The sequence below is a fragment of the Medicago sativa genome, chromosome 8 (genome assembly GCF_051527215.1).
Source record: "Medicago sativa cultivar Bolivia chromosome 8, Bolivia_mono, whole genome shotgun sequence".
Classification (NCBI taxonomy): Eukaryota; Viridiplantae; Streptophyta; class Magnoliopsida; order Fabales; family Fabaceae; genus Medicago; species Medicago sativa.
The window spans coordinates 82,119,188-82,145,255 of record NC_140756.1 but is presented as its reverse complement, the minus strand read 5'-3'; the positions used below and the strand labels follow the sequence as shown (position 1 = coordinate 82,145,255).

Below are 26,068 nucleotides of genomic sequence, written 5' to 3'. Positions count from 1 at the left end.
ACCATAATCCCTCAAAAAAGTTGATTAGTGCATGCGCATACTAACAAGTACTAACTACTCTCTCCGTTTCAAAATGAGTGTCGCTTTAGCAAAAAAAATTGTTTCAAAATGAGTGTCGCTTTCAGTTTCCAATGCAATAATAACTTTTTCTTTTCAATTGTACCCTCCAATTAATATTCCGCACACTACTTTCAAAGTATTACTTTTAAAACTAACCAATAGTTAATAAGGATAATTTGGTAAAATAACCATTTTCTTTCTCTTAATCATTGCATTTCTTAATATGTGTGTAAACACCTAAAACGACACTCATTTTGAAACGGATGGAGTAATAAAGAATTATGCATGCAAGCAATATGGTACGAAGCCAATTTTTCCAATAAGAAAAGTAGTATAGATAAACTGATAAAAAAAAAATATGCAACTGTTAAATCTAAGCACTGTGTAATACTTCTAAAATCATATTCATAAGGATTAAAGAATAGAGACATCTTATTACAATGTTACCTCAATCACCATGGAAAGGGCTGGAGAAATGACAGAAGGGGCATGGCAGCAAACAAGAGCCTGACTCATGTAAATGCATAATTACAGGTGACAGTAACAACTTCTGCATCCAGCAATGCTGGTTTTAGTTTGGAAAACGGTATACAGTCATTTACAGGAGGGCAAAAACAAAAGGATTGCCTTAGCGATTCAAATTACAATGGAAGAACAAACTTGTGTTTGATCTTTTAATCTTCTCAGCAAGACTATAAATTAAAGCCTTTCATGAGTTAAATACAGCATTTGAAGTATTAACTAACTTAAAATACAGCTTCAGCATTTTAACCTGTCAAGTCTCAACCATACATTCCTTCACGCTCCCAAACATCCACTAGGAATTCAACCATTTCCTATTTATTGAAAAACAGATTGCCAATTAGTAATTTTGCATTATCACCTCAACAGTCCCAGCAAGGATCTAACTATATATAATAAATATACACGAGACACTTACAGATAAAGGTACGGATTTCGGGAAAGGTTGTCTAGTCCCAAGCAAACTTTCATAAGTTGCATTCCGACTACAACAAACACAATGATTGATAAGCCATTCACACCCTTTAAGAAACTCAGAAAGACAGGAAAGCACAAACAGTCGAGATGAGCTAGCATCAAGCCAAATAAACAGAACACATATCAATAAAATACTTTAATTTGAAAAAACTAAGAGCTTTGAGAGCTTAAACATATGTCTTGCGCTTTCAACCATGACAAAATTGCAAAGGCACAAAAGGAAAAAAGAAAAACAAAATGAAATATAGAACATCAAAATATGAGCTAAAAGCGCAGTTTTCATGTGCAGTTGAGTGGTGAATCAGGATATATCTTCGATATGGTTGTAGAATGAGGTTTGTAAATCAAGCCCCTATTTATATTTACAGTTGGATAAAGAGTAATATTTAATTAATTGAGCCAAATGTAATGCAGTTAACATACTTTAGTCGGGATTCTTGTTTTTGTTGGTTTTGTTTCTCGGATAAGCCACGTCCAACCCACTGAAGCCTGCTTTCATTCCAAAGAAGAAGACCTGCAATGAAGAACAGAATATATGTGATAGATATTAACCTTAACCTTTATTTTTCCTTAAAAGCAAAGAAAGTGAATTTCACAAAAAAGTGTACAACAGTATACAAGTACAACAAGTTAACAATAACAACCGGACCTTATCCCACTAAATGGGGACAGTTACATAGATCAAACAATGCCATAATGTTCTATCATATATTATATCTCTATCCAACTCGTTAATCTCTAGACCTTTCTTAATAGTTTCTTCTATAATTTTTCTAGGTCTTACTCTGCCTCCTCAAGTGATCTGACTACTCTCAATCTGATTTACTCTCCTTACTAGAGACTCCCTTTAGTCTTATATATAACCAACAAAAAAAAATACACCCTTTAAGAAAATTAGTCGGAGTCATTTATTTCCCTCAAAGTTATGAAGAATGCAATTGTAATTACTAAACTACCCTTCATGTGAACTTGTTCCATGAGAAAAATAAAAAAAAATCACATTAATTGAAGGGTAATACAGGAATAGTAGCATTGAATAAGATAGAAGTAGTTTACATTTGCTTATATTCAAGAACATCAATTTTTTTGTTTTGTTGCTTATATTCGACACCATAGGGAATAATCTACAGGTAAACTATAATAAAATGTTTAGAGTCATGTATCCAAGTAGTAAACAAAAACAAAACAAGCAAAAAATAGCATATGCCATGCCATGTGTCAAGTGGCAACAGCTTTGTGGAGAAAACTTTGTTGACATGACTCGACCTGATGGGATGGGGTCTGATCCCACACTTGTTAAGTTTCCCCCTCCCTATCTTAGTTCTAAAGGTTTGTTATACACAAAAATAAAAGCCTCACGTGTTCTGCTAAAAATATAGATCAGCATTCCAAAATTGATTAGTAGGAAGAAAACAAAAACCGAAATAGGACTTGCCTTGGTTTACAAATTCAGGATCGGTGCCTGGCGTAGAAGCTCCATTGCTTTGATATAGAATTTGATTTAATGTACTGACAGACGATATACTTCGTTGAGATTGAATGGTGCTGTTGTCCAGATCACAAGGGCTTGAACTCCAGAATCCATCTGATGTGGTTGGTTTTCTCATTGTCTGCCCCTGAATTCTTAGTCCTTTGGCCGGCTCATCGACAGCAATAATTGGTGTAGGTTTCACACAGCATCCAAAACAACCACTGCACTGTTATAAAACAAGTTAAATAACAACAAAACAAAGACCAGTGTAAAAAGTCTTCAAGCCCATGTCGCCCGTTCTGTGATTTATTTTTCCAGAATTGTTTCCTTAAAAAGGCTATTGTGTAAAACATCATTATTCATTGGCAATAATAAACTTTTTTTTAATTTTTCGCTTATTTCCTAGGAGAAGCACCAGTTTTTGTCCCCTAAATGCAACTCGGATGGTAAAAGGCTGCGGGAACATTTGATAAGTGGGGCATGGGTTAAAATCAACAATAACCCTCTTCTTCACACTTAGTGTGTGAAATTTGCTGCTAGGCTCTTTAACACCGTTAAAATATAAGCACCAGTTCCTCGCTTCACTTTAATAGCAGAATTTCTGCTTTTGTAGCTATTTAAAAGCTTATTTGACTTTTGGCCCAACACCATCATTTTCTCGCTTTTTCTTTCTTCTTAATGGTAGTTTTGGTCCCCCTATTTTCATCATATTGCGAAATTGGTCCCCCTATTTTAAAATTCGACAATTTTGGTTCCTCTACCAAATATTTAGTTTAAAATATTGTGATATGATATGTTTTAAATGAAGTTTTCAAAGGAATTTTGTTACAATTTCATCAATGTTGATCTTTTTCCATCTTTAGATCATATTCCACGACATTTAAAATTTATCACATCACATTTTTATAGTTCAAACATATGATGGAGGGACCAAAATTGTCGAATTTTAAAATAGGGGGACCAATTCTTCAAAATGGTGAAAATAGGGCGACCAAAACTGCAATTAAGCCAAAAAAAAAACATCTTATCCACTAATTCTTGAACCGCTCATAACAACTATATAAGTGCATCCAATGTTCAATACCTCCTAATAAATAAAAGCATTTTCTTATCTTCACACCCTAATTTAGGCCTGTTTGGATTGACTTATTTGAACTTATCTACTGGCATAAGCACTTATGAGACTGCTTGGGAAACCTATGTTCATAAGTTGTTTTCACCTTATTTTTCATAAGCTCTTCAAGACAGTTTATGAAAACAACTTGTAGCTTATACGAAAACAATTGAATTTTATTACATCTTTTCTTATAGAAATATCTTATACATATGTGATAAACACTTATGCTATAAGCTACAAATTAAGCCATTTGTCCAAACAGGACCTTCATTTACCGAGAAGCAAAAGAGTTTATAAATGCAGGTTTCTTATTGAGCCAACTTGTAACTAAGGAATTTTGGTTCATTTCTTATTGATAAAGCATATCAATAAATGCAGGTTTCTTCATAAGTCATTTTGTTGAAAATTAGCTCTTCAACATTGGTGAGACTGGCACACCGAAAATAGAAGAGAAAGCATATCAATAAAAAACCACAAGGGAACTCCCCACAAATGCATCCAAAAGGATGAAAATTCAGTGTCAGACACTCGATTGGTGAGTTTGTTTATCACACACCAAATTGGTTTGGTTTGGTTTGAATAGTAAACAGTAAAAACCTAATTTTGATCCTGAAAGCCCTTTTCTGATACAATACAAAGAATTGAAAGATGATGGATAAAAATGAGGGCCTAAAATGTTAGGTTATTGAATTGGCACAAACAAGAGAAACAACCAACCATTTAGGCAGAAGTGGAAAGTGAATAATTGAATTGAATTGAATTGAATGAAGCAAAATGATTGGAAACAGAACCCAATCCTATGGCTATGTGAGTAGTATATAGCAATAGAAAATAATAATAATAATAATAATAATAAAATAAAGAAGAAGGGGGAATAGGGAGGGAGTGAGTGAGAGTGACTCACCCCATGCAAGCGAAGAGGTCAGTGATCCAAGCAGTAATCATCATCACCATCTATCTATTGTTAATTTGCTATCAACAGAACCACATACATATAGATTATAGAAGGAAGGTGCAAACAAGAAGTTTCTTCGGAGCGAGAGAGCGAGCGAATGAAAGACACACGGTTGTGTTGTGGGTGCGGGTACTTGCTCGCTTGCTTGGATATTAACGTGTCTGCTGCTGCACTACTGTCACTATCTGTCGTTTAACTAACGCTCCCTCATTCCCTCAAACAAAACACTTTCTTCTTTTCTATTAATTTTTTTTTTTTTTTGTCATTACTTTTAATTAAGTATTAGAATTCGCGTGAATAAGTGGAGTATTCGGCGTTCGAACCCCGACCCCTACATATAATAATGCGTTGTCCTATCAACTATTCTCACAAGACTCTTTTCTATTAATCTTATTGATTATTAATATCTTCATAAAAAAAATTATTATTATTAATATTTTTTCCACATTATCAAAAGAAAAATAATTTTAAAGTATATCTATATATCAAAGAACACTTGAATAAAATGGTAAAATATATCTTTACCTTAACGAGATGTGTGTTATCCCTTGCGGTTTTACCTGATTCGGATAGTATTTATGTCTCTTATTGTAATCTTCATTTATAAGTTTTAGTATAAATTACTTTGGTTATTGTTGTATTCATTGTTAACTTAAATATAAAGTGGAAAATGTTGACTTTTTTAAAAAGATAAAGTGACAAATATTTACTTGTGAATGGTGAAAATAATATTAATTAAAAGATAAAATTGGATATTATTAAGTTGAAAATATATTGATTTATGTTTGGACTTTGGATACATTCATGTAAGAGTTAGTTGAACAATAAATTTTAGTGTAAAATTAATTATAGAATCAGAAGCTGAATTTTTAACTTTAAATTGAATCAATTCTAAAAACAAAACTAATTTTACTATAGAGAAATTAAGCATGTCAAGTTAATTCTACATATCTATAATCAATATTGACTCATTTGTAAGTGAAACAAAATGTACACTTGTATCCAAACAAAACTATTATAATCTTTTTTTTTTTTTTTTGAGGGGATAACCTTTACTTTTTTAACGTAGAAGTTTTTTGTTTTACTGCCTTTGTGACATAAAGTTTTTTTTTAGGGGACTTTTGTTACATAAAGTAAGGCTTATCTACCAAAAATAAAATAATAAAGAAGCAAGTTAGGGAGGTTTTGCTGCCCAATCGATTTTCATAAAAAAAAAAAAAAAAAAAAAAAAAAAAAAAAAACATTGCAATGCTAATGCCAATAATTAATATTCTCTTTATTGGTTCTTAGTCTGTCAAATACCTAAGATCATAACATTGCCAACTGTCTCCTGAATCAACATATTTAGTAAGTGGACTTTCATAATAATTCACGAATTATTATATATAGGTTGAATATTGATCATTGTCTTTGGAACTTTAGTTGAGTACTAAAAATGATATTTTGTCAACCTTTGAGCTTAACTCAATTGATAGAAACGTCAAAATAAATGTCGGGATTTGAACTCAAATTCTGCCTTAAGTTTGATCTACGTCGTCATTCTCAACTAAAATTTGGTAAGTTTTTGTGTATTTCTATCTTTCAATCATCGTGCAGTACCCAATTTCCAAAAATATGATTATCTTTAAATTGATATAGCTAAATAAAAAAACTTTAAATGAAAATTAATTTATTTAAAAAATCCAAAGACGCAACTCATGTTAAGGGTCATGATTTTAAAGGAGTTGGTATTACAGGAATAACAGATTTTCTTCCATTCTCCAGGTCACACAATTCATGTTAGGAAAAGTCCTACCAACAAGTCTCTGTTTCTGTATTTTACAGCTTCACAACCCATATCTATCCATATCATACAAATCAGATCACTATGACTAAAACACACAGTGCCACACGTGACTGAGAGTGATGCATCCGAGAGCACAGAAAAGCGAGATATACAGATAACAATATATTGCAAATAATTCTCATCATTAGCACGAGTTATAAGGTTTAATGGAGGTGGGCACCTATTAATTGTGCCCCACTGATCCAGTGAACATTGAAACATAATGCAACGATAGTACCTTCTGTTGACCATATTGACGAAGAAACAAAAGCCAAGAGTGAGGCATATCAAATACGGCGCAAAACAAAACAAGTATAAGGAGATAACTTCATTAACAAATACAACGAAGAGAGAGAGCTAGAGGCCCAAATCCAGTATGATTGACTAACAATATCTTCATATTTATTCTTTGATAATTACTTCCCTACTTCTTAGACAGAATAGAGGCCAGGCCAACTCTCCATCCATACAACATAGACAAGCTGTGCCTTTGAGGAATTATAGAAGCCAGACCTGTTCGTGAAGTATGGATTGGCTTAATCTCCTGCGCAGCACAACTTGAACTTATCTCCACAGACCTGAATTGATTTTAAAAATTTAGCAACCACATAACTAGAATTCAGTGCGCATTAAGAGTGCATGAAACAGAAACGAGTAGAGCATCATTTGGATATTCACAAGTCATTAACGTAACATGTCAAAAAAAATCTAGTGTAAATGAGCCAAGTAGAAGAAAATTGACGCCAATCAACTATGACGTTGGCAAGTCTCATCCACTAGCTTATAGAGTCTTTGAATAGTTTATAAGCTTGTTTGACCAAAGTCGAAGCTTTTAATCAACAAATTTATCTCATTTTCATTAGCTTATAGTAGCATTTTTTCAAAAAATACTTGAATATGTTATGAACCCAAGAAAATGTTATAAAGAAGGATATTATCCATTCGTGAGAAAAGGTCCACGACCTTCCAAAGGAGAATCTCCTTATCTCGCTGAAGAACAGTTTTTCATTTCCCTACCATTTTGTCAACAAAAAACAGTTTTTCTTTATTACTGTCCTGATGCCTCTTTGTTTTCTCCCTTATTCCTTTTTATATCCTAATTTTACTACCTTGCTGCTTTGCCAGCTACACCCTAATGAATTCTAATTTACTGTCACGAGGCCTCTTTGTTCTCTCTTTTATTCCTTTTTATATCCTAATTTTACTACCTTGCTGCTATGACGGCTACACCCTAATGAATTCTAACAAGGTGAGCTCTAGGGTGCCCATTATACTTGTTGGACATGAGTACCCAATTAGTTGGATGAATAACAAACAACCACTTGTGTCTCACTATGTCATCAGAAGAACTTATATTTTGTAAAATATACACTTGGCTTTCAATTTGCAGATGTCTCCCTGTCAAATTAAGGTTACAAAATGCCCAAAGTGACTCTTTGTATTCCTTCTACTATCTCTTCTTCTACTTCATTTCACCGTTTCTTTTCTTCGTATAGTTTCTCTCCTATGTGTATGTTTTTGACTTTCAAAGGTAAATAACACCTCTCCTCAGTGTATTTTTTCTTTTCAAAATTTCATTTCAGTTCTTATGTTTTTTATTATAGGTTGCAAGAAAATGAGTTAGATAAGAAAGGGGAGGAACGTACGGAAAGACCACGACTGAAGGCATGATTAAAAGAGAAGGTAGGACTGGAAAGTGGAAATGAATGGAAACCGTGATAAAACACAATTGCTTCAAAAACATTTATACCCATTCCGACATCATACATTTTACCGAAGACAGACAGAATCCCACAAGTCAAGACTCCTAGTGACAGTTGAATAAAAGAAACAATAAGACACACAGCTGCAACCATGCCTAAAGCTTTAAACTCCCTATGAAAATCTCAATATAAGCTGAAAATCAGCAGATTTTTTTGGGTTGTAGATAAGAATCTTAAATATCAAGGTTAGAACAATCTAAAGTTGTAGATATCTTAGATTTCAATATTAGAACAATCTAAAGATACAAATTCATTTACCTCAAAGCTTTAAATAATAAGCAATACCAATGAACTCAATAAAAATCTTCCTCTGCCTCAAACACTAAAACAAACTGGTATACCATGCTTGAAAACACTTAAAAGAAACTGGTTTTGTCACTTTCGAACGTTGGTCAAACTCAAACATCAACTTCAAAGACTATACAGCTTAAACTTGAGGAGAATAGCAAAAGTCTTTACAAATTTTGTGAAATTGTTCTTGGGACCTCGTAATAATTACTCATAACTTTAGGTTCTACTTTATACGGTTGGCTTAATTGTTACTTGGACAGTGTTTATCAGCTATACCGTTTAACTTAGGCCAAGTAATTTGGGTATATGACTGCATGCACCCAACAAGTTATTTCTTGGGTACGTTATAGTTTACCTTTTAAAAATCTCCTAAGTACTTAAACAACAACAGTATCCTATTCACTAAAATAATTGTTGTTCGTGAAACGCCCTGGACTGTATTAACTAGCTGAGCCACTTCCCACTACTTCTTCCTACTTGTATACCCCATCAAGATCTCCCCTCATGACTGCTGGCCATAGCCAGGAGCGGATTCATGTATATCATCAAGGGACCTCTAGCCCCCAAAAGGGAAAAAAATTGCTTAAAAATGTCTAATATGTTGTTTTTTGTTCCTATAAAAAATAGTAGTTTCTCATATGAAAAGAGTTTTTAAGAAAACAAACGTGGACAGTTATGTACGAGTTAAAATAAAATAAATTAGTACTAATTTTTATCACTTTTTTAACAATAAACACGCTGAAACAAAAAATATATCATATTTTCAAAAGAAAATATTATCCTACTCCTACATATTAAGATTATTTTGGGGGGTTTCGTGCATAAAATTGTATATTTTATTGCCCCCGGTAACAAATATTTCTGGACCCGCCACTCCCATAGCTAACATTACTTTCGTCTGCAAGATCCACCTTGTTGTCAAAGCCGAAATGGGGAAACTGCCCCTGCATTAACTTCTCATCATCCAATGTAACCTAGCCAGCAATTCCACTGAGCCAGAATCTGGTCTACCAGAAAACCATGTCTGCGAATATATCTGGCAGTCAACAGTCTAGCTAACGGGTGCGAGTCAGTAGGTAAGTGTGCTTCCACCTCCTCGTACGCCACATCCTTCTTTTCTTTAGATGAGAGATATAGGGTGAGTACAAGACTGCTCTAGAATCTGTAAATTGAAAGTAACAGAATCTATTATTTGATAACTTATTAAGGCCCATAATACCATGCTGCCAATTTGCGGTCAACCTGCCCTCGCACTGACCCTTACCTGTCTGTAGTCTAATGATTCATATGCTCTTACGCATTTGCCAAATGATGTTTAAGTTATTGCAACACTCCATGCATTTCAATTAGGTCTTGCACAACAGCATCCACCAAAACTTCCCTAGATATGTGCTTAGATAGGGAAGGTGAAGCACTACCATAAAGGCATAAACCACCTCGAATGGTGGACAGTGTACACCATGCTGCCCATGATAACTTCTACACTAATACTCTGCCCCATGATAAAATGTATATAAACATATTTTTATGTTATTTTATGGTGGATTCTAGGGTGAGGGCTCTATTAAGTCCCTCACCCGTGGACCATTTAAATTGGCCGTTAGATGAAAAAAGTGTAACTGTATATGATATCTTTAGTCACAAATCACACTGGATTATGCCTTTTCTCTCTCCATTTCTCTCACGCTCCAAACCACCACCACCGATTCCAACTCACCATCTTCTCTCAAATCACAAAAATTTAATCCTTTTTCTTTCATTTTGTTTTCCTTGAAATTCTAATTTTATATGATTCTCAGTTATGACATTGACTTTTAGAAAGATGAAAAAATGTTGATTGAAGACTTGGATTCAATAAATTTCGTTTTACCACTCTTATCTTCCATTACTCGTCCGTCTTGTAGGCTTCTTCTTTTTGAATATATCTTGTCAAAGTTTTAAAATTTTGTTATGGGTACAATGAATTTTGAGAAATTCAGTCTGAAACTGATTTTGATGTGAAGTTTTGTGACCATGGATACAATGAATTATGTTGGTGGTGCTAAGACAATCAAAAGCCCTGCTAACCTTTATTATGGTTGTTTCCGACATTTTTAATAGGGGAGGAATACGGTGAAAGAGGCACAAAAGATTATATTAAGAGACAAAAAGTGTAGATTGTGTCAAGTGAAAGAAAAAAGTGCAGCCGCAGAGAGAGTGAGTGGTATTGTAAAGGGGGAGAGAAAAGGCATAATCATGTGTGGTTTGTGACTAAAGATATCATGTATACTTTTTTCATCTAACGGCCAATTTAAGTGGTACACGGGTGAGGGACTTAATAGAGCCCTCGCCCTAGAATCCACCGATATTTAAAAACCAGTTCAACAACTAATTCACCAAACACTTCAAATTCAATCAACTGACTTATCGATTATAAGCTATAGACTACAAGATTATTCAATTACCACCAGGGCTAGTTTATCTACTATCATTAACTAATCTTCTACTTTTTCAAAATAAATCCAATAACATTCACACAAGTGTGTACACATGGCAAATGGAATTTGGTGGACTCAAACAAACAATAGAACTTTGTACGACCAACACTTCATATCGAAGTCAGGTGCCGACATGACACCGACACATGCGATTACATTCAATAACTTCAACTTTCTCAAATTATTATTGTGTCGTGTCTGTATCGATGATGCTTCATATTTAGAACCTATCGGCTTGAATCTAAACTACATTCTTAGAAAGAATCTACAATTAATCAAAACCACAAGCAGCATAAAACAATAAAAGAAAGAAAACATACGGCTGATGCGACGGAGCTTCATATGCAAAAGTTGACATGCCTTGTCTTTGTTTATGCTTAGGGTTAGCAGTACACATGATATAAACTCGTCCTTTACGCTTAATGGTCCTACAATACTCACACATTTTCTTCACAGATGAACGCACCTTCATGATTTCTGAACAAGTAAAATCAACAATCAATTGTATAAATATAAATACATATATCCTCATTAATCATATTACATCGCAAATCACATTTCATATGAATAGAAAAGAATTAAATTGAATGAAAAGGAGAATTTTGAAGAAAGGAAAACCTGTGGATGCTGTTTCTGGCGGTGTTCGTTTCTACGACGACGAAATCCGGCGGCGTTTTCCGGGAAGTGGAGTTGTGGGTGAGGCGAATTCAGCTGGTTTGTGATGATACAACGGCAAGAAGGGTAAAACGGGCCTCTTCAAAAAATGAACTGGATTGGGCCTTTTGGGATTAGAATCTCATCTTTGATTTCTTGCCATTTCTTTTACCACCCTCCACACCGATCCAAATTATATAATTCAAAGTGTTGTAGGAAAAGCTAATAAAGGTGGATAAGAAATCAGTCTTGTTTTTTTTTGTTTGAAAAAGAAATCAGTCATGTTATTTATTTTTTCTTATAAATATAAGTAGGTTTTTGATTGTTGTTCTAATATACAATTTTAAAATAAGAAAAATGCTAACATATTTTTTTTAAAAATGTTTATATGGTATTGTTTATGCAATAAAAAAAATTGTATATAAAAATGTCTATTTATTAGTTTAACAATTTATTTTTGAAAGAAACAAATGTTTGTTTTGTATTTTCAAATTGAAATTTAATTTTATGAATTCCTTAATCAATGTTCTTAAGACATTTGTTAACACAACCTAAAGAATAATTAAACTTTCTTGAATGCAGCTTGAATTCAACAAAGTGTAAAAGTAGCATATGTTACAACATCTACCGGTTGCATAAGCAAACTTTACTTATACTTTCGTTCGGAATGAAATCTAAGTAAAAATAATAGTTAAAAAATTGATGTATGTGACTAAATGTTTAACCACATACATTGACCTTTCAACTATCATGTTTACTTATATTTCATTTCGGAGGAAGTTCAATCTATTTTTAATTAGTGTTGTGGCAGAGTTATCGGAACACCCATGTTAACAGTAAATTGAGCAACTATCATGTGGACCATTTTGCAATCAAAACTCAACAAGTTGAACTTTATTATTGCTTAGTAAATCAGCGGCTCCCATTTGCCAATACCGTTGTGGAAAACCCACCTCAATCATCTACTAGTTTGAGGTGGGTAAGGAGCAACACTCGTACTCATGAGCAAGTATTATTTAAGGATTTACAAATAAAAAATGTTTAAACACATTCACATAAAATGAAGAAAAATAAATGAAAAAAAATTTAATCATATTATTCAATTATTTTTTCTTTTAGCTTCTAACCAAGCAAGCATTAACAAATTAATTAGTGCTACTTTCTCCGTCCTATAACAAGTGACTTATTTGTAAAAAAATATTTGTCATAAAAAATACTCTAATATCATTCTGTTGTGTGTGAGTGTCTCAACAATAATGACACCGTTTGATGGTCGGGATAGGATAGAGGCAAGATATGATATAAAATTTGGATAGAAATAGGATTTGATAAGGACATGATAAACATTAATCCTATCATGTGTTTGATGCGCACATGTTAACAAACATGATATCATTATAATTAAAAGAAAAATTGCTCTTATAATTAATTAAATATTATAAAAATGGAATGTTATTAATTATAATAGAAAAAACCTGCTATCATTATTTTAAAAATGACAATATTTTAAAAATGGCAGAATATCGGGATAATAAATAATGAATGATCTTCTAATCCCATCGGGATAATTTCTAACTCACCTATACTCGGGATAGAAATTACAAAGGAAAGTCGGGATAGGATAGGAAAATGGTTTATTTTATCCTATCCCTTTGGTGCATCAAACATTAGATTTAAGCGAGGATATGATTAATGTATCATATCCCGTCTCCCTATCCCGACCATCAAACGCACCCTAATAGTATAAATTCTGAACTATTTGTAATTGCATATTGCAAATTTAAAATGACAGGTCATGGTTAGCAACTATATATATAATAAAAGCATATCAAACGAACTAATTAATTAATATGAATGGCATCTTTTTTTTTTTGTATTAATATGAATGGCATCTAATTGAGTAAAAAAATGAATTACGTTAAAGTGCAAGCATATTCCAAATTAATTTTAAACCTCTTATCCAAATAAAATATAGGAGTAATAATTTTAAACCTTATCTCACCTCAAGCCACCCTTGTTTACCATCTACTCATGGTACCTGCTACTTAAGTAGAACATGGTAAATAACAATTCTGCTTGCCTTGTATAGTAAGGGCTGGGCACTCTCTGTCACCCATTTCACAACTTGGAACGTCGTCTTTTGTTGCTTTCTACTAATAAACAAACAATGGGAATAATTAATTAGTATTAATAATTCTTAATCAAATGAAAACAATTTATTATTTAGCAGATAATAATACAATAATATAATATACAGCCTTAATCATAGATAAGAATGACGTAAAAGGAGAAAGAATTATTGGTGAGTCTTTATTTATTATTATAAAATGGCGGGCATGGATTCTCTCCTGTGAAGTTTTCACTGGAGTATGTCCAGTGTACATCCACACCATTAATTTATTTTTAATTATTAAAACTGATTGATTACTGAGGAAAATATGGGGTTGAGATCTCATGGGACAAAAGCTATGGAGAGGATCCTCTCCCTAAAATGGCTGGTTAAGAGCCCACGTTTACTCTTTAGGCCAAAAAGCATGGGATCTTTTTGACAAGGTGGAGAAGCACGTATGTAGTGTGTGGTCCACATGAAAAGAACCAAGTTAATTTCCTAGAAACTTCCTTTTCGTTCAATAATATTACCCAAAAACAAATACATAAAGTTGATGAAGTCGGGAAGCACTTCAGTGTCATAGTGCCATGGTGTCATTGTGCCATTGCTCCATTCAGATTTTGACATGTGGCAATGCTAATTAAAATAATAAAAAAATAGAAAAGGCAAGTTTAAATGAAATAAAAAAAACCGCCGGTTTTCTTCAACCCCAATGGTCCTTCATTCATTCATTATTTCAACCCAGAAAGCTAGGACGCAAACAAACTATGTTACTTGCTGGAATTTTGTTCATTGTTGGCACTTGTCTTAAGTGCCTCAGGAAACTTATCCTCCTCATTTTTGGCAGAATCTTACTTGGTTGTGGAGTTGGTTTTGCCAATCGGGTCCTTATATATACAAAAATATATATTCCATATTTTCATCGAGAAAATTAGACATGCATTGTCACATTAAAAATTTAATGTTGCCGATTCTAAATCAGGTTGCAATTGTGACAAAACAGGTTGTGCAGTTTTCTATACGAAATAGCACCAACAAGAATACGTGGAGCACTTAACATTATGTTTCAAATTTGAATATTACCATGGGAATTTTCATAGCAAACCTTGTCAACCTTGGTTTACATCAAAGCAAGTTAAATTTGATTAATAATATTCGTAATAACCCGGATTCAAAAATGAATGAAGGACCTATTTACATCAAAGCAAGTTAAATCGGTTTTCTTCAACCCCAAAGGTCCTATTTACATCACCATAACAACAAACCCAAAAGAAAAAGAAGTGATAATAAGTGATATTTCCATCTCCGGCGAAACAAAACGGAGTCACGAATACTTCATGCAACCCGGAAAGAAAAACCCCAAATCGAATCCAACGAATCGAAACAAAACCCGGTTACGTCTCGGAATCGTCGAACTTGAATCCACCAACGAACTCGGAGATATGCTTGTGTTGACGTTGTGGCGGATATGTCATTTTAGATTACTCGATCGGTGTTTATGCTTGCGTTTTTAGGCCGTTTATGAAGGCTTTAGAGGTGGATCGGGGTGTAAATGTGCGGATCGGAGAGCAATTTTCTCTTGGTTGCGTTTATGGCGGTTGGGTTTTTGAGCAATTTTCTTCTGTTCTTGTTGAATTTGTGAAAGAGAAGAAGGAAGTTAGAAGTAAAAATGTGTCGCCGAAAAAGGGCTCTGTAAGAGGGGAGAAGAAATGGAAAATTTGGAGGGAAGAGAAGATGTTACGAACAAGGGCTCGTTTTTTTTTATTATTTTAATTAGCATTGCCACGTGTCAAAATCCGAGATGGGGCAATGGCACAATGGCACCATGGTACTATGGCACCGAAGTGCTTCCCGATGAAGTCATAGGGAAGCACTTCGGTGCCATAGTACCATGGTGCCATTGTGCCATTGCCCCATTCAGATTTCGACACTGGCAATGCTAATTAAAATAATAAAAAAAAATGTGAGCCCTTGTTCGTAACATCTTCTCTTCCTCCAAATTTTCCATTTCTTCTTCCCTCTTACAGCCCTTTTTTCGCCGACACATTTTTACTTCTAACTTCCTTCTTCTCTTTCACAAATTCAACAAGAACAAGAAGAAAATTGCTCAAAAACCCAACCGCCATAAACGCTCAAGAGAAAATTGCTCTCCGATCCGCACATTTACACCCCGATCCACCTCTAAAGCCTTCATAAACGGCCTAAAAAAGCAAGCATAAACACCGATCGAGTAATCTAAAATGACATATCCGCCACAACGTCAACACAAGCATATCTCCGAGTTCGTTGGTGGATTCAAGTTCGACGATTCCGAGACGTAACCGGGTTTTGTTTCGATTCGTTGCCGGATTCGATTTGGGGGTTTTTCTTTCGGGTTGCATGAAGTATTCGTGACTCGTTTTGTTTCGCCGGAGATGGAAATATCACTTATTATCACTTCTTTTTCTTTTGGGTTTGTTGTTATGGTGATGTAAATAGGACCTTTGGGGTTGAAGAAAACCGATTTAACTTGCTTTGATGTAAATAGGTCCTTCATTCATTTTTGAATCCGGGTTATTACGAATATTATTAATCAAATTTAACTTGCTTTGATGTAAACCGATTGACAAGGTTTGCTATGAAAATTCCCATGGTAATATTCAATTTGAAACATAATGTTAAGTGCTCCACGTATTCTTGTTGGTGCTATTTCGTATAGAAAACCGGCACAACTCGTTTTGTCACAATTGCAATTGATTTAGAATCGGCAACATTAAATTTTTAATGTGACAATGCATGTCTAATTTTACGATGAAAATATGGAATATATATTTTTGTATATATAAGGACCCGATTGGCAAAACCAACTCCACAACCAAGTAAGATTCTCGCCAAAAATGAGGAGGATAAGTTTCCTTCGCCGAGGCACTTAAGACAAGGCCAACAATGAACAAAATTCCGGCAAGCAACATAGTTTGTTTGCGTCTTAGCTTCGGGGTTGAAATAATGAATGAATGAAGGACCTTTGGGGTTGAAGAAAACCGGCAGTTTTTTTTTATTTCATTTAAACTTGCCTTTTCTGTTTTTTTTATTATTTTAATTAGCATTGCCACGTGTCAAAATCTGAATGGGGCAATGGCACAATGACACCATGGCACTGAAGTGCTTCCCGTCATGGGGAAAGTGAACCCAATATGCATAGGTGAGATTTGAATATGTCATCTTAGAAAATTTATTTTACTCTGTAGTTGCCGTTGGAAATGGGGTGTGTGTCGACATTTTCCACCCTGATTAGCAATAGAGCTTTGATCAATGGACTAATATGAAATTTAAGGTCATAAAGTTAGTTTGATTAAGAACACAACAAACACTATTTCTTCTTAAGAAAGGTGTTGAAGTTGGATTTAAAGTTGTTTGTAATTTGTTCCTGGTCTCACATTGCTAAAGTTCTAAAGTTTGTCAAGTGTATAAATATGTTTGAACATCTTCACCATTTGAGCTTTAGTTTTTAGGATGGGAACCAAACCGGTTGTCAAATGTTCATGAAAATACTATTTTTTATAGTTATAGAATTATAAAAAATAAAACCTTCATGTTGAAGGTATTTCTTCCAAATCTAGCTGTCAAATTATAGCAGTGACCAGTGTTGCTTCATAGCTCCTAGGATTTTAAAAAACTATATCCACGCGGTCCACGGACCCCAACCCCACTACAAGTACAACAAAGTGTTGTTATTTCTTTTTTTTTAAATTGTATTCACATATTGATTGATTTGCTTGGAAAACTCGGACCAGGTTCTTGGACTAAAAATATGCTTGCTTCAATATATAGTGATCATCAGATAAGGAATCACAGACAGGTTGAATGTCAATTCGTGTATAGCTATGTGTTGATTGAAAGTAACTATGTTTTTGTTACAAATACACGACAAGAATAAAGTTTGAGAGGAAAATGTGGCAGCAGATCATATCCTTGCCAATCAATACTTTAACTTGAAGATTTTGGTTCTTTTCAAGCATATGATTTCAATATTGGCCATTCATTATCAACTTTTATTCCCAAGTATACGTAACATGGATAACGTACGGGTTTTATTTTTTAATCTTATCTGGTTTAAGAAAATTAATTAAAACTACAAATTAAATTGAGAGACTTCCATAATTGCAGTGATTTTCCCGACCGTATTATCTAATCAAAAGATCCCTGACAATGCAAGAATTTAATCAATAGTCTTGTATACTCCTAGGTCAATATATAAGAAAAGTCTTTTAGATTCATTCAATACTTTTAATATATTTGGACTATATATAGACCAAATACATTATGTATTCATGAACCTAAAAAAGTACTTTTTTGCTTATATATATGACCGGAGGGAGTAATAATGCAACATTGGAATCTTTTCGCTAATTTGAATAGCCAAATTACAATTCGAAAATACTCCCTCTGTCTCACAATAATTGTGTCTTTACCGTTTTTATTTTTCTCAAAATAATTGTCAATTTAGAATATCGATACGGCATTTATTATGTTTTTCCATTATTATACCCTTATTTATTGAATTTCATCCAACTTAACTACTCCACTAACTACAATTAATAAGGGTGTTTTAGTAAATGATACTAATTTTACCATCAAAATCAACACAAATAATCATTTCCTTAATAATCGTGCATAAACCTTAAACGACTAATATTAAGAGACGGAGGGAGTAGTTTATCTCACAAATCACATGGTTTTGCCTACATTTTCTATTCTGTGTGAATGAATGATTGAAAAATATATCATCTACATCTGCTACAGATTAAGGGACAAGTTCGACTCTGCTCGATTTACTTTGTTCCATTTATTATTTGTAAATAGGATAGAAACATGCGATAGTTTAATGAAATCTACTAACGGAATCAACTAAATGAAAATAATATATTTCTTGTGTCTATCTCTCTTATAGATAGACAACAAACGAAATAAATGTAGGAAAACCAAACTCCATGATGACTCTTCGAATTACATGGAGAAATCCCTTCGTTTCTTGTTACTAGTTGTTTTTTCATATACTAAAAAAATAATGTTACTTTTGATAAAAATATTTATTTATTTATTTTATTTAAAATCATTAATAATTTATTATCTTAATCAAATTATTTTCTTCACTTCAATAAATACAATAAATAACTAAGAGTATTATATACAAAATAATAATCGATGTTGTATTGAATTTTAAAAATAACAAGTAAATAAGAATAATTTAAAAAAATGAACTTGACTGAGTAAATTAAAATTTTGTCTCATAATTTATCTTTTAAGTAGTCTTTCCCTCCGTCCCTATATCTAAGCATCCAATTTAAAAAGTAAGGGGGTTACGTTAAGGGACGGATGGAGTATTTTATCACACCCTCCCTTGGGGTGAATTTGATTGGTTCAAAGTCTAACTTGTACCCTGAGACTTCACATGGGTATGTATAGTCCAATAATTGGGCAAGCATGTTGAGTGACGAAGGGGATGTAAACATGGTGGTACCATTTCAAGTCTCTTTGGTTTCTCATTGGTTGAGATAATTAGTCAAACACTCAAGATGTGTTGGTTGGGTAACCGACTCTTTGGAACATGCAACTGCTTTCACGCCACCAACACTGAATAACATAATGCTATACTAATAAACTTGAATTGAATACTAGTATACAAAAAATATGGGAGGCACACATAGGGTAAGAGCCCCACACGCTGCTACTCCTAATTTTGCTTTCACATAGAGGCAAGGGTTTGGACAAATTGGCCTAATGGGACAAATTGGCTGATATAAAGATTCTGTTCCACTATAACACGACCCAGATTACCCAACAAATTTTTCAGTTGCCTATGTTTGTAGTCTTTTTGAAGACAACATCCATTGGTTAAGTGCCCTACTCTAGATGATTTCGAAGATCAAAACAAAGAGGATATGATACAATATTTTTTATTTTATCAATATTTTCCTTTATTTTTAATAAAAAAAGGAGAGAATATCAAACTAATATTGAGTCAAGTCGAAGAGAGTAAACTCCCACGACATGGGAGACCAAGGGAGAGTGCTTATGAAAAAAGAGTGAATTGGGTCAAGTCGAAGAGAGTGTTTTCCCACAACATGGGAAACCGGTGGAGAGCGCTTATGAAAAAAGAGAGTGAATATACAAGTTAATCATCAGTATTTTGTGAATCAGAAAAATAGTTTCTAAATTTTAAGAATATTACATTTTTAAATTGTAACATTTCAGTCAAAATGAACATCAATTAGCTTATTCTATTCGAGAGAACAACGTTGTTGTCGCATACTTGGAACTAAGTTGCATATTAAATTTATGCTTAACTAAATATATGCAATTTAATTTTTTTGGTGATTTGACATTGATGAGATATTTCGATGAAAGATCACGTGTTCAATTAATGACATGTCATAGTCTCCTACGACATAAGCTAACCGAGAGACCATTTTATCAACTACGTTATAGTTTTATGAATGTACTTGCGAATTCGTAAAATTTAGAAGCTATTTTGACCGACTCACAATTTCAATAACCAATTTACCTATCCACTTAAAAAAGAATCAAATTGGAGTTTAATTGAGGTTCAAAATTGGCCTAATTAGGTTTCTCATTGAGGGTTTTGGTGAGGGGGGCTGAATTGGGTCACAATTTGTGTGTTTGGTAGACAATCCCTCTTACAAATTAGGGGAGAAAATGGATAACTTAGGTTGATCCTAAATATAAATATAGCCTAAAGTATGAGTTGGGTTGAGTAACGTTTGTGAGGTTAGGTCAATGTCTATTCTTCATTTAACTATCTAGCTGGGTTCATACACGGTTTACCCATTGAAAAAGGTAACTCCCCCTTTGCACATGGCCATGTTCACATTACAGCTTCAAAATTCAGAAGGTATTAATGTCTCAAGGAAGAAAAAGCACATACCATGTTGTAAATTGACAATTTAACCCCTACTTCTAACCCAATTGACATGATTCTCTATCTTTACAATTCACTTCATTAAAGTTAACAGCAAGCAAACAACAGTTTTCTGTGTCAATACGTCATGAAAATTGACCTCATCATATAAATTAAAATAAAATAGTAAAAAACAACAACTTGGTATTTTCATTCAAGATCTACTATATTATTTTGGCATTTACATGTCACAAATTACAATCACAACCGAACTAAAATTTGAACATTGGATTGACCGCATAATTTCCTTTATTAGAGTTATGAAGAGACGAAAAATACCAACATAACAAAATTACCCTAAAAAATATGAACAAGATTAACCTAAAACTATGAACAAAATTATCAAAAGACAGATCCTAATTCACCTTAACAGAATGAGTAATGATATTTTGACATCTATTTAATGACAACTTTGTTGACAACCTTGGTTTTCTCACTTCTTATTGGTCAAAAACAATGGAAAGAGAAAAAGGAAGAGAGAGGATAACAACATGTGAATATGAGAGAGAAAGTTGTCGAAAAGTTGTCGAAAAAGTGGTTGTCAAAATATCATTTCTCTAACAGAATAGAGGTAATAACTGCAACTATGTTTTTGTGGTGGGTCCTTCATCAACTTCTATTTCCTACTTTTACTGTACTTCTAGAAAGAAGAAAAAAGTGAAAAGAAAAAGCAAAAAAAAAAAAAAAATAGTAAAAAGAAGCATAATCACAGAATCAATAACCCTTACAAGAGAAGATAGTCTCTCTGCTAGCTGTTCATCTCCATTCTTAGTGGTAATGTTTTTTCCTCCAATTTCTTGGCCGAATTTGTCGTGTTCCTGGATCCCGAATTTGTCTCAATTTGTCTCAATTTGTGACAATTCGGGGGTTGAATGTGGTTCGTGCGAGAGAATGTACGAGGGTTTGGCATCATTCGTATTTTTTTGTCCTCACCCTTTCGAAGATTCAAATTCTTTGATTTCTTGGCCGGATTTTGTCGTGTTCCCTTATTCCTAATTTGTCTCATTCTCCGACAATTTAGGGCTTTGACTTGTGGTTTGTGCAGAGAATGTACGAGGGTTTGTTTGGATTCATGTTGTTTTTTGTCTTCACCCTTTGGAAGATTCAAATTATTTTGTTTGTACGTGATGTTGGCACCATTTTGTTGTCGTATATGGGTCCGTATACAAATATTTTTTGATATCTTTGCTTGGATTTTGTCTCTTAGTGTTTTTGATTTTGTTCATGTACCCGTTTTGCCCCCATCCCTTGGTTGTTATATATACGCGTGTTTGCGAAGGCTTTCCACCACATCTCCGGTTGTTTTTCTGTTTTGCTTTGAGTTTGAATTTGCTTTGAGTTTGAATTTTTTCGAATGCGGGTTTGTATTCATTGTGGGATTGTGGGATTAGGGATTCTCGCATTACCGAGATGGAGAAGGGTTTGGATTGTCTCGCCGACATTGTTCCGGTAGAGACTGGAGGATCAAGGTGCGTGTCCTCGGGATGTGGGAGGTTCCATCGTTTTTGAAGCTGACGAGACTAACTCCTGGAGATGGTGTTGATCGATCAAAAGGTATTTTGTTTATATTGATTGGTCGAGTTCGATGTTTTGTTGGTTGTTTGAATTGGTGTGTTGCTTTCATTCCCGATTTGCAATTTAACTCATAAACTGTATGGTTTGTTGTTCTAGGGTGCCAAGATTCACGCCATAGTTAGGAAGCTTGTTCTTGTATGTGTTCCCGAAGAAGCTTGCCGAGGGGGAGTTTATAGGATGTCATACTTTTGTTGCTCCGGGATACGGTTCATACCGTACCACAGGTTCATCCTTATAAGCTGATCTTCCGGATGAAGACAAAGGTTGAGAGGGGTGAGAGTTCAATGATCCCGCGGTATGGGTCATCAATTACCAAGATCGGTGATGTTTGTGCTCAATCTGTCGATCATGATTATTTGGTTGGTGAGTGATGATTTTTTTTTGTGGTATTGTTTTGAATCCTTTGTGAATGCGGTTGTACGTCGTGTAGATGTTATTGGTTTTATGATTGGAATATGCGGAGCGAGAGTATGTTAGGGATGGCAAGGTGACCAAGATGATTGTTTTTGAGCTAGCTGATGATAGGTTATCTCTTTGCTCCATGTGATGATTTTTTTGGGTTTGTTCCATTCACCTTTGATATTTAGTTAAGGTATTTTTTTGGTCGTTTTGTTTTTGTTTTATGCGGCGGTAAGGTTGAGTGTGCTTTGTTTGGTAGTTATGTTGAATCCCTTCGGAAGATGATGGAAAAGTCCGTTGAGGGGTTGCTGTGGTTGTTGTTCGGTTGCCAAGATTAAGATTTTCGAGGTTTGTCTGTTGTGTGATTTGGATAGGTTGTGTAATTTTGCATTTGCAATAATCATTGTGTTTTTTAATGTTTTTAATTGCGATAGGGTGTCAATCCGTAATGTGATGAATACTACCAAGATTTGGCTTAATCCTCCTATGGAAGAGTTTGTGAGATTCGGGGAGGGGTATGTTGAAATAGTATAAGACGTGACTAATTTCATAGCATCGGTTGTATGAAATTGTTATATTATTGTTATGTTTTAATATTAGCATTGGTTATTTCTAGAGGTATATTTGTCATAAAATAAAACAATATTTGTTGGCAGCCACTTGCATCTCAATTGATTTAGTTTCCATTTTTATAGTTAAGCATCTTATTTGGTGATGCATTCTATGTTAGAACTTGCGGCAATGAAAGCAATTATTTCCTATATTATTCTTTGTGAAACAAAGACATGGTTTCCTTGTTTGAAAGAGTTTTAAGCCTCCCATTCCTTTTTTTTTGTATTTTTTTGTTTTTACCTTTGATCACTTTGTTCTTGGTTGTAGTGTTGCTCTACATGGTGTGGAGTCATCCGCTCCCGTGCTGCGCTTGGTCCGCGTATTAGGCCTTCTTTCCGGGAGGATTTCTTGCGGCTCGTATCCAAGGAAAACAATATCCGGTCTTCATGAGCTTGAGGATGATGGGACTTTTGTTGTTTTTGCGACCATTGAAGGTTTGGTCGAAGGGGAGGATTGGTGGTATCCGACTGTAGGTGTCATAGGGGGTTACGACGATTCGGTGCATACTACTGCAAAGGATGTGTGAAGCATGTTTTCCATATGGTGCCAAGGTGTGATGTCTCTTTATCCACGTGTTTGTAGCGACATTTATGTTTTGTTGAATTTTATCTGTTGGTGTGTAATGTGATAGGTATAAGGCTAAGGTTATTGTGGCGGATGGAACCGGTGACGCCGTGTTTGTTATGTTTGATGGTGACATGCGGTCCTTCTTGGTGTGGAGTGTAGTGCATTGGTGTACAGACGAAGGTATTTGAAGTGGATTGTTTTTGGCTTTTTTTATGTTGTGTGCTGGTCTATTTGATGTTTTTACGATGATTCTTTTGATTATATTGAGTGTCTACCAGTGAGAATGGTGGATTCTATCCAATGAAATGGCAAAGCTAAAGGGCAAGAGTATGTTGTTTAGGGTCGAGAGGAATGCATCTGTTAGTGTGGTGTATGATGGATCATTTAGGGTTAAAAGGGTTTGCGTTGATCCCGAAATTATTTACGAATTTGCAAAGGCTGTGGAGGATTGCCCACCCGAGAAGGTTTGTATGTGTGTATTTTGTTGTGTGTGCTAGGTGCTAGATTTTCCTTCCGGCTTGTTTTTTTTTTTTTGTGTTGGCATTCTCCATGATTGGATTTTAATAGTCTCGGATTCACTCTCTGTCCGGTTAGGATGGGTTGGCCGATGTTGATGGTGTTGGTGATTTGGGTGAAGACGTTGAGGTTGTTGAGGAGACGCAATGTGATGTTGTTCTTTGCCAACGTTGTTGCCCGAGACTCCGTCTCTGGATTAAGTCATGTCGAGTTTAAGCATGATGCTTTGCCGAAGTTGAGGTTGTTGTTCCTATGATGTAGTATGATGCGGTTGTCTTTGCTGAGATATGTCTTTTTTTACTTGTGCTTATTGTTTGGTGGGTGTGTGATTTCTTCTCAATTGTTCTTTGTGTCTGTTGCATCGAGTTGCACCCCCTGGTCTTGGTGGTGGCCCCGTTCATTTGGGTGATGATTTTAAGCGTGTTGATCACGATGGTGTGCACAGTGTTGAGGCTTCACGGAAAAAACGTTCACTCAAAAGTGTTAGGAGGAATTTGGTGAGGAGTTTGATGCTTTCTCGATGAAGGATATGGTGTTGTCACTCCACTTGCCAAACGTGTTGTCAAGGGTGTTAAGAGAAGCAATAAGGAGTGATTTCCTTTGTTGGTGGATTTGGCTTCTTTAATTAGTGTTGTTCAATAAGGATGGTGGGGTTGTGTATTGTATTTGTTTGTGTTTGTGTTGTATCGGGGGTAATGTAATATGTAATGTGGTGTGATTGCTGTCTAGCCGGCCCTGTATGTCCATGGGTCGGTTTTGTCAAGTTAACTTTCATTGTAATATATTTGTGGTGGTTGTGTTGTATTTTGCATTGGATGATTGATGTTATTAGTGTTGATCGGTGTTTCGTTAATTTCTTAATCTTATCGGTTGTAGTGGTTTGTTGTTGAATTAATGGTGCACCACACCACTGTTGGTTTAATGCCTTCTTTTGCATCCTATATCAGATTACGGTATCGTGTCCGGCACTAATAAGAAGTGCTTTAATCTAATTGAGGTTATAGTTATTTTGCGAAACCCAACTATAATTATGACATAGGCTTTGAGGTGCTTAGATTTAATTGAGGTTATTATTTTTCAGCCGTCACACCGTGAATTTTTCATATTTCTTAAGACTTTAGTTGTATAATTTTCCTTATGTTACTTCTTTGTTTTTTATACAAAACTTAGATGCATATAATATCCCTTTTAATTTTGTTCCCCCTAGGGACATCAATGTAATTATATAATCTGGTTAGTCCATGTAAAAAGTTGTTCATAAATTTTTTCTCGCTGCAAAATCATATAGTGTGACATTCAAGCTTCAATTAAATGGAATGCAAGAGGAACTTTTGTTTAGTTTGAGCATGATTGGGTTTGAGGTTAGTAGCTAAGTTGTCAAACTGTTTTATGATTACTTTTTAAAATAATTCCAATCTCAAAGGTTAGAGGTTTATTAAAAGAAACAGAAAAAAAATGTCAATGTTTGATGCAATGTTTGATTCGGTGTTAGGCCTCAATTGAAAACATTATTGTCACATGATTTTTCACTCAACATTTATTTTTGTTGAATGTTATTTTTTTGTTTATTTTCTTAGTCCCCTTCTTTAGGACCCTCAACGTTTTGATGGACAAATAGGGATTCTATGTTATAGTCCAAGGTAGCAATTAGTTGATAGATACATAAGGATAATTTAGCACACATATATAGTTGATTGTCTAAGAAGAGTGAGTGACAAC

At 34.4% G+C, this 26,068-nt stretch overlaps 2 protein-coding genes and 2 long non-coding RNA genes across 6 annotated transcripts; 1 reads left to right on the top strand and 3 right to left on the bottom strand.

Annotated features, from left to right (window-relative positions):
* Positions 1 to 445: 445 nt before the first annotated feature.
* Positions 446 to 4,727, bottom strand: LOC146902249 (uncharacterized). Of its 3 annotated transcripts, none has more exons than XM_085732998.1 (5): positions 4,552 to 4,727; positions 2,495 to 2,756; positions 1,483 to 1,573; positions 1,001 to 1,151; positions 446 to 896 (listed from the first exon to the last, which is right to left on the bottom strand). In XM_085732998.1, exons 2-5 carry the CDS (start codon positions 2,664 to 2,666, stop codon positions 843 to 845), a joined length of 468 nt encoding a protein of 155 aa, XP_085589124.1. In that variant the 5' UTR covers positions 2,667 to 2,756; positions 4,552 to 4,727; the 3' UTR covers positions 446 to 842. The 3 variants fall into 3 exon arrangements, with proteins under 3 accessions (XP_085589124.1, XP_085589122.1, XP_085589123.1); XM_085732996.1 differs by having other exon boundaries at positions 2,495 to 2,751; XM_085732997.1 differs by having other exon boundaries at positions 1,001 to 1,067; positions 2,495 to 2,751.
* A 1,810-nt stretch (positions 4,728 to 6,537) lies between these two features.
* Positions 6,538 to 11,814, bottom strand: LOC146902247 (Ribosomal protein L36). The gene is made up of 3 exons (XM_085731795.1): positions 11,577 to 11,814; positions 11,279 to 11,435; positions 6,538 to 7,005 (listed from the first exon to the last, which is right to left on the bottom strand). The coding sequence occupies exons 2-3, from the start codon at positions 11,428 to 11,430 to the stop codon at positions 6,852 to 6,854; spliced, it is 306 nt and encodes a 101-aa protein (XP_085587921.1). The 5' UTR covers positions 11,431 to 11,435; positions 11,577 to 11,814; the 3' UTR covers positions 6,538 to 6,851.
* Positions 9,172 to 11,272, bottom strand: LOC146902248 (uncharacterized). The gene is made up of 2 exons (XR_015021259.1): positions 9,746 to 11,272; positions 9,172 to 9,643 (listed from the first exon to the last, which is right to left on the bottom strand). It is a non-coding gene; the product is annotated as an uncharacterized LOC146902248 (long non-coding RNA).
* Positions 11,815 to 20,827: 9,013 nt separating the features above from the next.
* LOC146902246 (uncharacterized) lies at positions 20,828 to 21,380 on the top strand. The gene is made up of 2 exons (XR_015022799.1): positions 20,828 to 21,058; positions 21,250 to 21,380. It is a non-coding gene; the product is annotated as an uncharacterized LOC146902246 (long non-coding RNA).
* The last annotated feature ends 4,688 nt before the right edge of the window (positions 21,381 to 26,068 follow it).